The 14,563-nt window shown below is 38.5% G+C and overlaps 1 protein-coding gene across 3 annotated transcripts in view; it reads right to left on the bottom strand.

Moving 5' to 3' along the window:
• The window catches only part of BRD10 (bromodomain containing 10), a 64,048-nt gene extending 50,507 nt beyond the window's left edge, over positions 1-13,541 (bottom strand). For 2 of the 3 annotated variants that reach the window (XR_014951566.1, XM_021531693.4), the window contains exons 1-3: positions 12,805-13,541; positions 10,361-10,561; positions 5,383-6,812 (exon numbers count right to left, since the gene is read on the bottom strand). Coding sequence is in view for 2 of the 3 variants with exons in the window: in XM_021531693.4 (XP_021387368.3) it covers positions 5,383-6,812; positions 10,361-10,561; positions 12,805-13,541 (2,368 nt within the window). In the remaining variant the exon portion in view is untranslated. The remainder of the gene's footprint in view (positions 1-5,382; positions 6,813-10,360; positions 10,562-12,804) is intronic. The other variant, XM_085567653.1, reaches the window with a different exon arrangement.
• Positions 13,542-14,563: the final 1,022 nt, after the last annotated feature.

The raw sequence follows: 14,563 nt of genomic DNA, 5'->3' as shown, positions 1-14,563 counted from the left end.
GTGCTTCTTGACAAAAAGGAAAATTTTAATAAGTTTCTAATAGAAATTTCATTTTACTTTAATACTTTCAACATATTTTTCAACAAGTATTTACTTGACTATTTTTAGCATCCAGCGCTATATGATGTATGAGCAGTGTAATTCAAAAAGTAACAGTTAAACAGAAATATTCTTTCTCTTTTCCCCTAACATATCCTTATGAAAAGAAGGAAAAAGTTTAGAAATAATTATAAATCATTAGAAACCCAAATAAAATAAACACTTCTTTCTTCATATAATTTCTCTCTTTCATCTGAAAAGCATGATGCATGATAAAGAGTTACAGACAGACCAAGAATTAAAAGAACCCATCTAAAAGCACAAGAAAATGAGCTTTACTCATTAGTTAAAAATAGAGTCTGACACATCACAAAGCACATCTGTTGACATATATGTACCAAAAGTCTTACAGAATTGCTGGTAACTGTTGTGAGCTAAGCACACATCTTTATAGAGCAATGTCACATTCTTTGTTGCATTTTTTGAATACCAGATGTCCTAAGGTGTAGGTAGTTTTTGACATCATGTATTAAAAATTAAAAAAACCCCTACAGATACTCATACCATGGGACGGAATTAATATATACAGCAAACTGCTTATGGCAAATTCATCTTCTACCTCAGTAACACCCTTTTAAATACAATATTGATATTAGAAATAAGTTGTAGTGGTAGTATTAATAATTTCTACCTCTTAAAAAAGCTTGTACCTGGTTTTCCAAAAATCATTTCTCAGCTTTAAACAATGGTAACAGAAACCAAATCTTTCACAATTGGCAGTTATCTACAATTCATATGTATTACACAGGTGAAATACATTTTTAGTAAGGACATAAAAATCCAGTTTCGTAACCCAGAGGTGTGATGGTTCTGTGCATAACCCCCCAGCACCCAGACTTGCAAATTTGTAATAAACTTAAGTATATTTTCTATGTCATTGGTTACAAACACTCAGCTATTAATGCTGTCTTGGGATAACAAAACCACTAGTGAAAGGCAGTTTTTCAAATCACTCCACTGAGGTCTTTTAGAGATCTTTTGTCCAAAATCCTGGATGAAGAAACTATCTCAAAGGCTTGTATTAATTCCTGAGCAGATGGAGTAATGTTTCTGACAGTAATTAGATCACTTTTTGAAATATGGTGCACTGTGTCTTTCAGAGCGTACTCAATATACAAATAAAGTTAATTACTGACTAAAAGCAATCCATAAGAAAAACCTTAGAACCTTAGTATAACCTCATTAAACCTTAGTTTAATATTTATAAATGAAGAATCTCATATACATAATCTGCTTAGTTCACCTACTCAATTTAACACAGCCTACTTCCTGTCCACATTTAAAGATATTCCAGTAACAATTTACTGTGCCATAATCAGTAATTATGTCTCCACACAGTCTTTTCCAAAAGGCTCCATATCTCAGTTTGGTTTCAGTTTAGAGTGGAAGAGACTATGAGGCATCTTACCCGCAACAGCAGTTCATAGGAAGTCAACATTTTATTAACCAAGAACCACTCAGCCAGCTCTGTGAAAATTCTTAGACATTAAACTTACATTCAGTGGGTCCTGGGGAAATCTGACTACCATAGGTTTTCCTTTCAAGCTGAAACAAATTCTACAGACACTGTCAGTGAATAGCAATCAACTATGTAACTGAACACTAATTAGGAGCATCCAAAAACCTCATTAGGGAGATTAGATACAACTAAAACATAAGCCATCTCAAGTTTGTCTTGCCATCTAAGGGTGAAGAAGGGAAAACGAAGAGATAATTCAGATCTCTTCTAGTACTATTTTTGGCATAAAAATGAGACTAATAAAATATGAAACCCCACAAATGTTCTTGAAACTTGTAAATTACTTCAGCAAGAACAATACAACCCATTTATAACTTCTTCTACATTGGAATCAATGTGATTTGACAACAGAAACATTTTTACAGATCTAGTAAAACTTTTTATTATGAACTCTGGTATATGAGTTCTTGTGGCTTCTTGAAGAACAAAAGCAATGTCAATTCATGCTTCAAATTATAACATGACAACTCAGTGCAATTTGAAATAAAATCTTATTTTAATAATTACTTTTTATAAAACTGCAACCTTTTTCTTGGATATGGAGCAGAGTCTCATTATCCCAGATAGGGAAACAGATGTTTTTAATATCAAACACTAACTCAGTAGTATTTGTCATGGTAGAATACAGTTAAATTAGCCCTGTCTAACTGCAAGAATTTCTGGTTTTTTCACTAAATTCTAGCAGCAACTGCAGGGTTCTCAAAATGAATAACAGGCCCTGTTATCTTTCCATTAACAAATTTGTAAGACACACTTTGTGTCTTTCAAAGATTTGGCAACTACTGTACATATCCTTTTTTTTTTTAACATCCTACTCTTCTATCTTGCTCACAACAGCTCTTCTTTCACAAAATATAACATGATACAGTATGGAAAATGAAGCATTATTATAGAGTTTATTGGCACAGCACACACTTTTATATAGACAAATGAGCTAAGTCAGTCTGAAGAAGTGCATTAATATTGCTGATTAACAGAATAATGTCCAAAACCCTATAAAACCTGAGTGGTTTCTGAAGACAGTGGCACTGAAGCTTAATGCATGGAGTACATTGTTACTTGCTGGAATACCTCACACTTAATGTTTTCAACAGGATCAATAGGTTGTTCCTTTATCTACAGGCTAGACAACGCAACAAAGTTTTTACAATATCAAAAAGTCTTCTGAAGTCTTCTGAAGATTAAATTCCTAAGAACAGTAAACCAGGCACTCCAAAATTGCTGCCAGGCTGTTGAATTAATTTTCTCATATCCAAGCAATGCTTGCCTTCATACACAAAATGTAATGGCACTCTAAAAAATAAAATATATAGTAAAATGCACTTCAAGCAGGTTGACAACCACGAATTTTCCAAAGTGTGAGTATATAGTACAGAATTTACATCCAAGGTTCTTCTAAAATCATGTGCTGTATTGGTGTTTTCTACATCAACTGGAATAAAAAGAGATTCAATTTACATTTACTACTACCTCTGCATCAAGCACGTCACAGTTATTTCAAGCAGCCTCTGGTCCCTTCTATTTTTCAACCTTACAGATGTTTCTGAATTTCATCCAATCTCTGTTTCAAACATACAGGTGTAGGATTCTCATGCTCTTGCACTGTGCCTTGCACTGTAACTTATCTAACTCCAGTAAGAAAATAACATTTAAAAATTAATGCACAGCATGCAGTCATTTACAGAACTGCTCTGACTGTCTTCCCATTACATTCAGTATTTCCATTACATTCAGTACTACTTTGTTAATAATTCTGACACAGAACGCTGCCACAATAATAACCACCACCTTGTTTCAAAGACATAAGATTCAGTAAAGTGGTCACACCTTTTCATAAACTGTAAGAAAACTCTTGTCACTATAGTAAAGGTCATAACATAGCTGTATTCTCCAGTAAGTTCTGCTCACAATATTTCTGTGAAGTTTTCAGATGGAAAAACTGCATGGCCAGTCTATATTCACTATGGGTACCACTGCCACAGCAAGTCAGGAATGCGCAAATCATCTCAATAGAAAGACAAACTGTGACTCAGTTACGTTTAGCTGTCTAAGAGAATCAATAGCAGGAAAAGTAGAATTTTGTTGAAAAGAAATGAGAGGTACTCACTTTTACATTCCTGATGTTCTTTTCTACTTACTGTACTTTTAAAGGATGTTGTAAAGAGTTATTATGACGAGGATCAGATTTAAATTAGATGTCTTTGGGGACTCAGAACAAGTTCACTAAATCACTTTTTCTGCTCTACATTTTAAGAGAATCCCTAAACAGATTTAATTTTAGACAATCATTAAGAAATACTACTTAGCCTTAAACATTAGGAAACATTACAAAAAAACAAGTTATTTGGACAAATTGAACCCAATCCTATCTATTTCAGCCTAGCAGCTACAGAACTAATGGAGGTTTAGCAACCATAGGAATAAAAGCTCTTTCTTGCAATGCTGTAATGTTATTGCAAAATTTTCTCCAGCAATGTCAAATGAAGAAGTAGTCAGAATAAGATGGGAAATGCATCAACATATAAAGGACAACACATCTCCAAATTAGAGCCCTTGCTTGCCATTTGGGTTGTTACCCAATTTGCTTGGTTTTAAGAAGACTGAAAACAATGACACACTTGGACAGCTAAGTCACAAAGGCAAATGTAAAATACATTCATTTCCCTGAATACTACATATATGAACTTCAACTGCAACTCTTGAAACTTCTGTTTAGATTTGAGCAGTGAAATATCTTGGAAGGAAGAATTTGTGATTTAAATAGTAAGACAGTTCTTTGGCTGTTATGTGCAAATATTTAGGATCTAAATATTACTTGTTCTCTTAGCTTTAAAATTTGATTTCTAGTTACATGCACTGCCAGCAGACCCTGGCTAGCATCTTAACCTTTAGAAGACATTTTTTTGTCACTCAGATTCTTGGTTTTGGCTTTCTGCTTTTCAGATGAAATCCAGTATTTATGTGTCAGTCTACACTGTTCTGAAAAGTAGCCTGTCCGTCATCAAAAATAATGTTGGAAAGAATTCACTAAAATCTAGCACAGGATTCAAAAGGATTGAGCTTTTACGTTGCTTCACATTACATCAAAAATACTACAGCTACCTGAGCAATTTGAACTTACTTAAGGTTTTTACAACTTTACTCTTTGCAGATACCTTTGAAATTTTCCAGTGAGTTAACCAAAATCTGGGTTGTGTATCACTTACCTGAAACACTTAACCAGATGCTGCCCAATTCTGTAATAAAAATGTCATCAGCATAAATTCTGATGCCTATGCATCCTGATTGCTGGACTCAGGCCCACAGTCAAAAAACACAGTACTGTTTGGTGACCTGAGATTGCACAGTTTCACTATGAATGACTTTAGATTCATCATCTCATGTAATTACTCTGTGTTTCTTCAAAATTTGGATAAGATAATATTACCAGAAAATGGAGAAACATTTCCACAATTGCTGAGATTCCATAAAATGCCTTCAAGTGACACTCTGATCCTAACCAGTCAGTTACATTTATTCTCCTGAATATTTTTTGCAATAAATTAACTCTTGGAATTAATTATGTTCTCTAAGGATACATTCTGCAAATGAATCATGGTTTGATCAACCAATATTTTACATGCTTGTGTTATTGGGTAGGTAACTTTGACCCTAAAGCTCCGAATTGCCTAATGCAATAAGACTCTCCTTTTCACAATATAAAATGTAGACTTATCAATTAAGAAAACAACTAATTTTTACTGTAAGTAAAAATGCCAACTTACCAGACTTGTGCTTCTTATGTTTTGCTTTCTTTTTAATTAAAAACAACTTGCTCTGGATCTCAGATTTATAAGATTTGAAAGGATGAAGATGAATCTCACGCTTTCTTTGCAAGTCATCAAGTTTTCTCTGTAGATTTTCATTTAGAATATCCTTCAACTTCTTTTTTTTCTTTTTCTTCTTTTTTGCGAGCATCTTATTTAGTTTCTTACTATTTTGCAGTAAGGTCTCTAGCGCTGTTTCTTCAGCAGATTCATGATAATTTCTGCCTTGGTTTTCATTGTAAGTGCCATTGACATGCATTTGGCAAGTTTTCACTGTGTTATCCTTGAATGGACTCAGCTCAGATCTTACTCTAGCCATTTCAGTGCAACCTTGTCCATTCTCCACATCTGTTATTTCTTTTGAACTAGGGTGACTACCTATATCCACAATCTCTCCTGAAGTAATCAAATTCCTCAAGTTCTCTTTATAACAACCAGTTTTTTTGATGTCACAAACTCTTGAGGCTTTTATTTCACAGTCAACCTTCATTTCCTCTGTAGTGACTCTAAAGCTACCTAAACGTGTTCTTTTCTCTGGACAGATAACAATGTCCATACATTTCTCTCCTTCTGTCTTGGAATGACACATCAGTTCTCTCCCAGCAGAACTGACCTCCCCATTGCTTTTGCTTCCATAGTCATGTTTTACTCTTTCCAGCTTAATACGTGGTACTTTTTTAACTCTGATGGGAAGAGATGGGAATTCAGGAGCCTGAAAAGGTTTTTGTTTGTAAATTCGAACATCTGCACCACAGAACTGTGGAAAGTGAACATACGCATTTTCCAAGCAGTCATAACCAAGAATTACTTCTCTGCATTCATGGATAGGCTGACCTAGCACTGCATCCTGAACATCCTTCTGTGTTTCATATACAAAGTCACAGAGACCTTTTAGCAGCCATACTTTCTGATAGAAAGGTAGCTCATGAAATGGTTTTTCCTCCAAGGGATTAACTTCTCCGAGAACTTTGAAAAACTGGGGACACAATCCAAGCTTTTCTGCAGCACCATTAGGATTGTCGGTCTGCCCCACAACAGTATACCAGTGTTGCACTTTCTTTCTGAGTGCTGCTTCCCAAGTCCTGTAGGAAAATGTAGGCCTACGATGTAATGTAGGTCTGCGATGAGGAGGACTTAACAAAGAAGTCATTATTTTAGATAAAAAAACATTACACTGAGGCATCAGAAGACAGCGTTCCAATTCATAGAATACTATTTCAGGTAAATTTAAAATCTGTTGTGCCAAGCAAAGAAAATGACCAATAGCTGGAATCTCCCACATTGTCTCCATCCTTGTAGGTGCCGCTTGAGCTAAAAGTGATTTTTCCCATTCTTCTATTTCTTTCTGACTAGCTTCTTCTGCTTCTTTTCTTTCTTGATCTCTCTGCCTATTAAAAGAAATTTCATGAAAATTCAGATAGTAGGTGAACAAAAAGAAATGAGAGGAAAAAACAGAACTACAGTATGGCAAATGTACTTATCTCGAAATTAAAGAGAGAATAGTAAAACTGAAGTTTTACTTCAGTTTGTCTTACTATGCAGTGCAGAACAAATCAACCAAAATGGGAAATAATTGTCATTCTTTTCTATCACCACTAGTTTAAAAAAAGGGAAAAAGATAAGAAAAAAGCCTGGCATGTATCAATAGTTTGAGTTGTTTAGACTTTCAGGTATTAAAAAATATTTACTTCCTTCCTCAATCCCTTTTAATCGTGATTAAATATTTCCAACAAACCAGCCATATAAAAATTTCTGAAACAAATTCCAGGTAAATCTTGTTTTGAAATGGTTGCCATGTGGCTCACGTTACCTCCCTTGTACCTCCCCTCCTCATCCCACAAGAATACATGCCTAATTGCCAAGTGCTTCATTTACACACATAACAGCCATTTTCCCTCCCACCCAAAGTTGTATTACTAGTGAGTTTGCAATGGTGGTCAAAAAAGAAATAATTATCAGGACACATGAAGAATGTGATGGGAAATAAAACCAAAAATAGAATGTTATTACATTAATTTGTTTTCCCTCACCTTAAAAGACATATTCAGTTCTGGTCCCCCTATCAAAAATACAGGATAGAGCAGAAATAACATGCTTTTGGAGAAAGAGGTTATCAGTAACTAGAAGCCTGTAAAAACTACTGAGTAATCTGGGAGTCCACACAAAACACTAGCAAGAGGGAACATGACAGCAGTATGTAAACCTCATATGATAGGCAGAAAATTTCTATTTGCTTTTATTTGTAAATTCATAATAAAATTTATGGGCAACATAAATTTGTTAGAAAAAGAAATGCTTCCATTTCAGATAACCAATTACATGTAGCTTACCATCTAAGATACAAGATATTTCAAAATATTTCCAAAGCAGAAAACTGGACATCTGCATGATTCATACAAATATAAAAAGTTACCAACAGAAGTAATTTTTCTTTAACACTGCTGCACTAGTAAACTAATATTTTTGCCTGAAGGTACAACCAGATTCCAAAAGTCAGGATTAGGATACAGCTGTACTAACAGAAAACTTTTTTAAAGCTCATCCTAAGCTTCTTTTATCTTTTTCTGTGAAGCTTCTCTCACTGGTGAAAACTATCACCTGCCTCTAACACAAATGTGACCTCCTGCTGGAATTGACACATCCTTATTTCAAAATTGCAAACGTCCAATTTTTTTTCTTCATAAACAAGTAGCAAGTAAATGCCATGTATCTATTCAAAGCATCAATGTCTTCCAAATTCGGCAAAAGAGAGTAATAAACTAAAATGTTTCTTTTGACAACATGAAGGTGATAGTGGCTTCTAGCTTGAAGGACATGTATTTCAACCATTGACTAGCTATCTTAACAATGTAAAATTGTTTTATTATTCTCAAAATGCCTGTGTCTTATGAAAGTATCTAAATATCTACAGCAAAGAATTATATACAAACTTGGACTTCAACAGGCAATTTCTTTAGACAAGAGGTTAAGTTTTATAGAAAGGCCCTTGCATTTGCAGTCTTAATTTTCTGGGACTGAAAGTATGCGACTCTTCGACATTCTATCTAAGATTATTTATGGCTACAAGCGTAAGTCACAGCTACCAGCACTTTAATTCGCCCACTAGATGGCCAGAAACTGAGCCCTTTATTATGTTCCTGATAACTCATTTTAAAGTTGGGTGAAGGACAGATGCTGCCTATCCGAATACAACTGATTCACCAGCACTGTGTTCTCCAACTAAAATACCTAAGGCTGCAGTCTTCCATATTGTTCAAAAAGTGCCTCTGTTGTGCCAACCTCAGTGTATTAGTTTTCTAAGGAACACAAAAAAACGTAGCAGAATAACTATTTTCTCTTCTTAATAATGCAATATATACTTTAGTAATAAGCCAAAAGTTTAGAAATTTTCAATATATTTTCAAATGTTGAAATTTGCAATATATTTTCAAATGTTGAAAGTATGTGCGTTTATATGTGCACCACTTTGAAAATTTGTATACATGGTAAAATGTGATCTTCACTGGAAATGTGCAACCAACTTTATAGGCCTTCCAATTGCCAAGCCCTTTTCATAAAAGTGCTCAGAAAAGGTACTTGCAGAACATTTTTGGTGAGCTGAGAAACAACTGGTGCAGAGAGGTCCAAATTACTTTAAAAACATGGTTCAATTAAGAAATAAAACTGAAAGAAGAAATCTGAAGCAAAATTACTTGCAGAGGTCAATAGAGTCAAAGAAATATTAAACCAGCTAACCACTGACAAGATTTTTTTTTTGCTTAATAAGTGGTACAGTTCACAATTCTAGGGTGTAAAGAAGCAAGCTAGTTGTGGTCTTTTTCTGTTATTGTGGAACAATCTGTTGAATCAATCATCTTTTGTCCAGGATCTAGGACTTTTGAGTATATCCAGATGGACTTAAGAGTTAACTACTACAGTTTTGCAGCAATGTACTTAAAACAGGTGCGTAACTTTTATTTTGTTTAGTAAATTGTTCTATAGACTCTAGCAATGAATTAAGATCCAATCAAAATATCCTTTTTCATAATATTGTTATCAATTCTAGAACAGAGTTAAACAAGAATCAAGAGAATTTTACCAAAGAAACAATAACCCTAGTGATCATTGATTTTTTTTTTTTTTTGGCAAAGTGTGATTAGAAGATTAGTGGATTAGAAGAAAGAAGAAAGTTCTACAGAAAAAAGTACTGTCAGTTAAGACAGCTGTATGTATAGCTTCAAATCTGCTAAAAATGAAGATGACCTGCAAAATTAAAAGCAAGCTGGTCACATATGGGAAAAAGTCTACAAAACTGTAAACTTTGAAAAAAGGTAGCAACATTTTGCTTCCTGAAGCAAACACTGTCTTACCATTGTGCGCCATCTTTAGACACAGTCACTCAAATTACTGTTAAAGTAAATCAACTTCAAAGCTTTTACTTTTTCTTCAAAGTAAAATGTATTAACATTGAACACTGCCTGGAATTATATAACTCTTACATTTCAGACGACCACAAAATCTCAGTATTATTTACATGAACAATCTAAAATTATTACCTAACTGACAAGCTGAAATGCCACATCAGTGAGGTAACAGCAGAGGCACTGGCAGAGATGATTTGCTTCTGGCTATCAGTGAGAGAAGCAGTGACAAGATCATGGAATTAGACTGCAGCTAAGCATTCTGGTAATTTTTAATATAATTATTGCATGAAAAATTGTCCAAGGGTACATATTTTTGCTACACTAAAATAATAGCAGCTGTAATTTAATTCAAAACTTAAATGACTTCCGCAATTTTTCAAAGAAGCGGTACTAATGTTTTACTTTGTGGATGTATGGTATTGAAGCCATGAACTTGAGACAACAAGAGCGCCACAAGCCATAAGGAGCTAGCCTCTTTAAAAAACTAGCAAGTCAACTATTTAAAACTAAAACAAAATTGTTTTTCTTATTACCTCTTCTCCTCTTTTGCTCTCAGTTGCTCCTCTTGTCTTAGAACCTGAACCATCACAGACTCAAACACGCCTGTTGACAAACCTATTAAATTGCGAGGCGTGGAACGACGTCTTGTAGAAATGCATGGTGTTGTTTTTTCATCCTCCTGCCCATAGCATCCTCTAGACGTTACAGCTAATGATGTTTTCTCTCTTAAATGCCTAGAAGAAAAAGCAAACTAATTCACAACTATGAACTTCGGCACCAGTGGCACCACAATGCCTAGCCTACCAACCGTGGATTGAGCATGCTAACTCAGAAAAAAGCAGTTATTTTTTTACCTGACATTTTTACCATTTTGAAAATTTCTTTAGAAAATTTTAAACTTAAACCAAACACACTAATATGATCTATGTTTTCATACCAGTTAAAAACTGCATATTTACCACAAGTTACCAAATATTATTTGGAGACGGAATTCTCTGTCCTAGTCCATGAGTATTTGGAAAGAAAAAATTTCCACAAGACCTAAGATAAGAAAGTATCCTTTTCAGCAGATACCTAAAAATACGGGGCTGAGTGGTGGGGATCTATTAGTGGGGGGGTTTGCGAATCTATTAGTTGGTTGAGACTGGGGAAGCATATGTTAAATACCAGTTTCATCCTATTTTAAACTACAAAAACTCAAAGACAAAACACTGTAAATTTGTCTGCAAAGTTACATTTGTTCTTTAAATGTTTCAAAAGACTCCATTAAAATTTGTATGAGTTTTTCACAACTTGTGAAAACATTTGAGGGACAGAGGAGAAAAATCCAACCCCCATTCAAAAGAAACCTGAATTCTAAGGTAATTTTCTGTGGCTTGTAGTATTCAGGAATTATACAAGCAATACTGATTGATTCCCTTGAATCACTTGAAGAGGATCATTGACCTAAACACTACTCTGTAATAGTATAAGAACATTGTTCCAAGAAGTAGTTCTTCAATTTCACTTTACAAATAAAATTATGTTAAACACTTCAAACCGATTTGTCTAATTAAAAATTGTAAAAGAACTTTGAGACTTCTAGGTTCCATAATTCTTTATATTTACAGGTCCTAGAAAGTTTTCTTAAGCTAGTGCACACAGACATAATGAAAAAATCTTTGCAAATCTCTAAAGAGAATACAAGACAAACTCACTATAAACTGAGGCAGGATTATCTTTAGACAGCTCAGTATTTCCTAATATTTATCTGAAAAAGACCGTGCATTAAATGGAAGAATGACAAGAGCAGTTGCATTTATCTTTTAATAAATACCTATATTGCTATTTGAGAACACAAAATCTTCCGAGTTGCATTTGGTTATTTATCTGCCAGCAGCAACTCTATTAAGCCAGGTTTGTTTTTTTTTTTCATCAGGTTTTACTCTAGCAAACTAGGAACATTCATGCCCCGCTACGTTCATCTCCTTCCTCTCTACTACCAGACTGTCCCAAAACTGCTGTTACACAGAAACAGTTTCAAATATACTGAATACATTCACTCTGCTTTCAGGTGACTTCTAGACCACTTCCCTGAAGTGTTCCAACACGAGCAACGCTCTCACCAGCTGGCAGTTCACCATGTGTGTCCCTAGCAAACATAACGCTGACAGACACACACAGCTTTACATATTTCCCAACGCTGTTCCTTCTTTACCTTCATCCTTCACCAAAAACACCTCTTGGTTTTTACATGCAGACTACTATGACAATCAGAAGCCCGGTGGGCTTTTCATTTTAAGAAGCCACCATGGTTTTCTGATAATGACTAAACTATGAAACATGAGAAAGCATGTATACTTCAGTTATTATTTAAATTGGGCTTTCCATCATATAGCTCGACATTTCTAAGTTTCTGTGCTTTGACAGCCCCTGCCAGGGACCTACATTTCAACTTACCACGATTTCCATTTTGCCATTTAAGACCATAGTATGGCAAGCATTGTCTCTCATTGTATGATTATGATTACCATTTCAAAGCCGGTAACTTCAGCTTAGTATTTTATTCCTATGTATTTTAAGGGTGGCAAAAAATTCACAAATTGTAAAAATAACAATTTCAAATAGCTAAATATTCATACAGAGTTTAAGCAGTTCAGGACAGAATAAAATAAAGAAAGAAGCATTTGACATCTTGTGTAAACAAGTGTCCCTCCATGTTCACAAAAGGCTTCTTTCAGAAGGAAAAATCTTAGTCAGGAAACGCTGTGCTCTATTTGGCATTTTGAGGTTTGGAATTTCCAAAGCGTTTTGAATTAAGATTTGAATAGTTCCCAGTAGGAAACGTTAATCTTCATGAAAGTACTGAAAGTTCCGGTTTTCTTTCTGTTGTGGGGTTTTGTTCGACCCTTGTTTTCTTTTAAGGGAATTTAAAGAAATACACCCTCCTGTTCTACTTTATGTAAAGAACACGCGGCACGTATTTTTCTACACCTACCGGGATAGCAGCGCCAACTTCTGTTCCAGCATCATCTCCAGCTTCTGGGCCTGTTTGGAGAGCCAGTGATCCACACCGTGCAGCCGATAGCAAGTCTCCAGCATGAGCCGGAAGTCACACACGAAATCTGCTATCCCTGTGTACTGCCCACTGGAAAATTTCTCTTCCATTTTCAATAGCCATATTCCAGCGGGCAACTGCTGCAAGGACTGGCTGCTCTTACGGCCCAAGAGGGAGCCAGAGCCTTCTTCCCCGAAAAATGCCTGATCCGCGAGGGGCTGCAGGAAGGGCGCCGTCAGGGGCCGGTACTTCTCCAGCAGGAACTCGCGCAGGATGCGGTAGCCCTGCTGCAGCTCGGGATTCAGGCTCTGCTGCCAGGCAGCCTGCCCTCCCTCATCGTCCGCCTCCTTCCCAGGCTCCTCCATCCCACTCCCAAGGGCCGAGGGCCGGTCCGCCGGGAGGTCTCCGCCGGACTCCATGTCTCCCGCCGCGGGCCCGTTCTCCGGCACCTGCCGAGGACCGCGGCGCCGCGCCTCGCCCGGCCGCCGCGCCCGCGCCGGGCTCACCTGCGCGCACGGGCACGGCGGAGCGCCGCGGCGGCCCGGGGGGCGGGGCGCGGCCGCCGGGGGGGAGGCACCGACTGGGCCGGCGCGCGGCCCCGCCCGCCCGGGCACGGCGCGCCCGCGCTCAGGGCCCGCCCCCTCCTGCCCCCCCCGCCGCCGGCAGCACCGGCGCATCCCGCCCCCCGCGCGCGCCGCTCCCGCCGGCCCGGCGGCGCCTCCCCGCGCGCCGCGCACGCGCTCTCGGCGGGCGGGCGGGGCGTGCCGGCCCCGCGCGGCGCCCGTCGGGTAACGGGCGGCGCGCGGCGGGCAGGGAGGGGGCGCCGACCGGGGAAAGACGCGGAGCCGCTCGCCCCAGCGCGCATGCGCGGGGGGATGGGGGGGGGGGGGGGGGTTGTGATGTGCCGTCATCAAAGTGCGCCCAGCCGAGACCGGCGGGGGCGCGGCGGCGCTGCGGGGGCCTCGTACGGGGCTGAGCAGCACCGGAGGAAACGTGAGGGCACACCTGAGAGGACCACAAGTGCACCCCAGGCCAGGATCGCGTCGTTAGTAGCGGCCTCCCCTCACAACGCAACCGCTCCTAAGGCAAGTCGGGCAGAACTGAGTGTTTTCTTGAGCTGCTGCCTCGCTTCGGCGGCTGAACACCTGTGGTGGCACAGCTCTGCCGTGAGGCGGCAGAAGCCTCCCGGCGGCAGCAGCACAGCCCAGACTCGGTTCTGCCCGGCTCGCCTAGCAGCTGCTGCGCTGTGAGGGGAGCCACTAACGACGCCACTGACGGCGCTGCCCTGGCCTGGGGTGCACTTGTGGTCCTCTCAGGTGTGCCCTCACGTTTCCCTGTATGAGGCCCTGAGGGACGCCGAGGAACCAAGGAGCTCCACAGTTGCAGTGGTCTCCAGAGCGCTGCAAAGCACTTAGCGGCACACCTCTTTGTGTGGCTTTGGTTTTATCCTCTTCACATTCCTAACTATATGAAAAGCTGAGGGCACCTTGCTTAGATGAAGAGAGGGGAAGAGAATAAATATAAGGGAGCAGGAAAAAGCCCCTCTACTTCTGTAAGGGCATTCTTGTTCTTCAGAGATCACTCCAACGATCTCGCTTGTAACGGCGTTCCTTTAATGGGAATAAATGCATCCGCACTACAGGAAGGTGGACCTTGGAAGCATCATTGTGCATCGAGACTGTAGTGATTCATGCAATAG

The sequence above is a fragment of the Lonchura striata genome, chromosome Z, assembly GCF_050655825.1.
Source record: "Lonchura striata isolate lonStrDom1 chromosome Z, ASM5065582v1, whole genome shotgun sequence".
Classification (NCBI taxonomy): Eukaryota; Metazoa; Chordata; class Aves; order Passeriformes; family Estrildidae; genus Lonchura; species Lonchura striata.
This window is presented reverse-complemented; position numbering and strand designations above follow the sequence as displayed.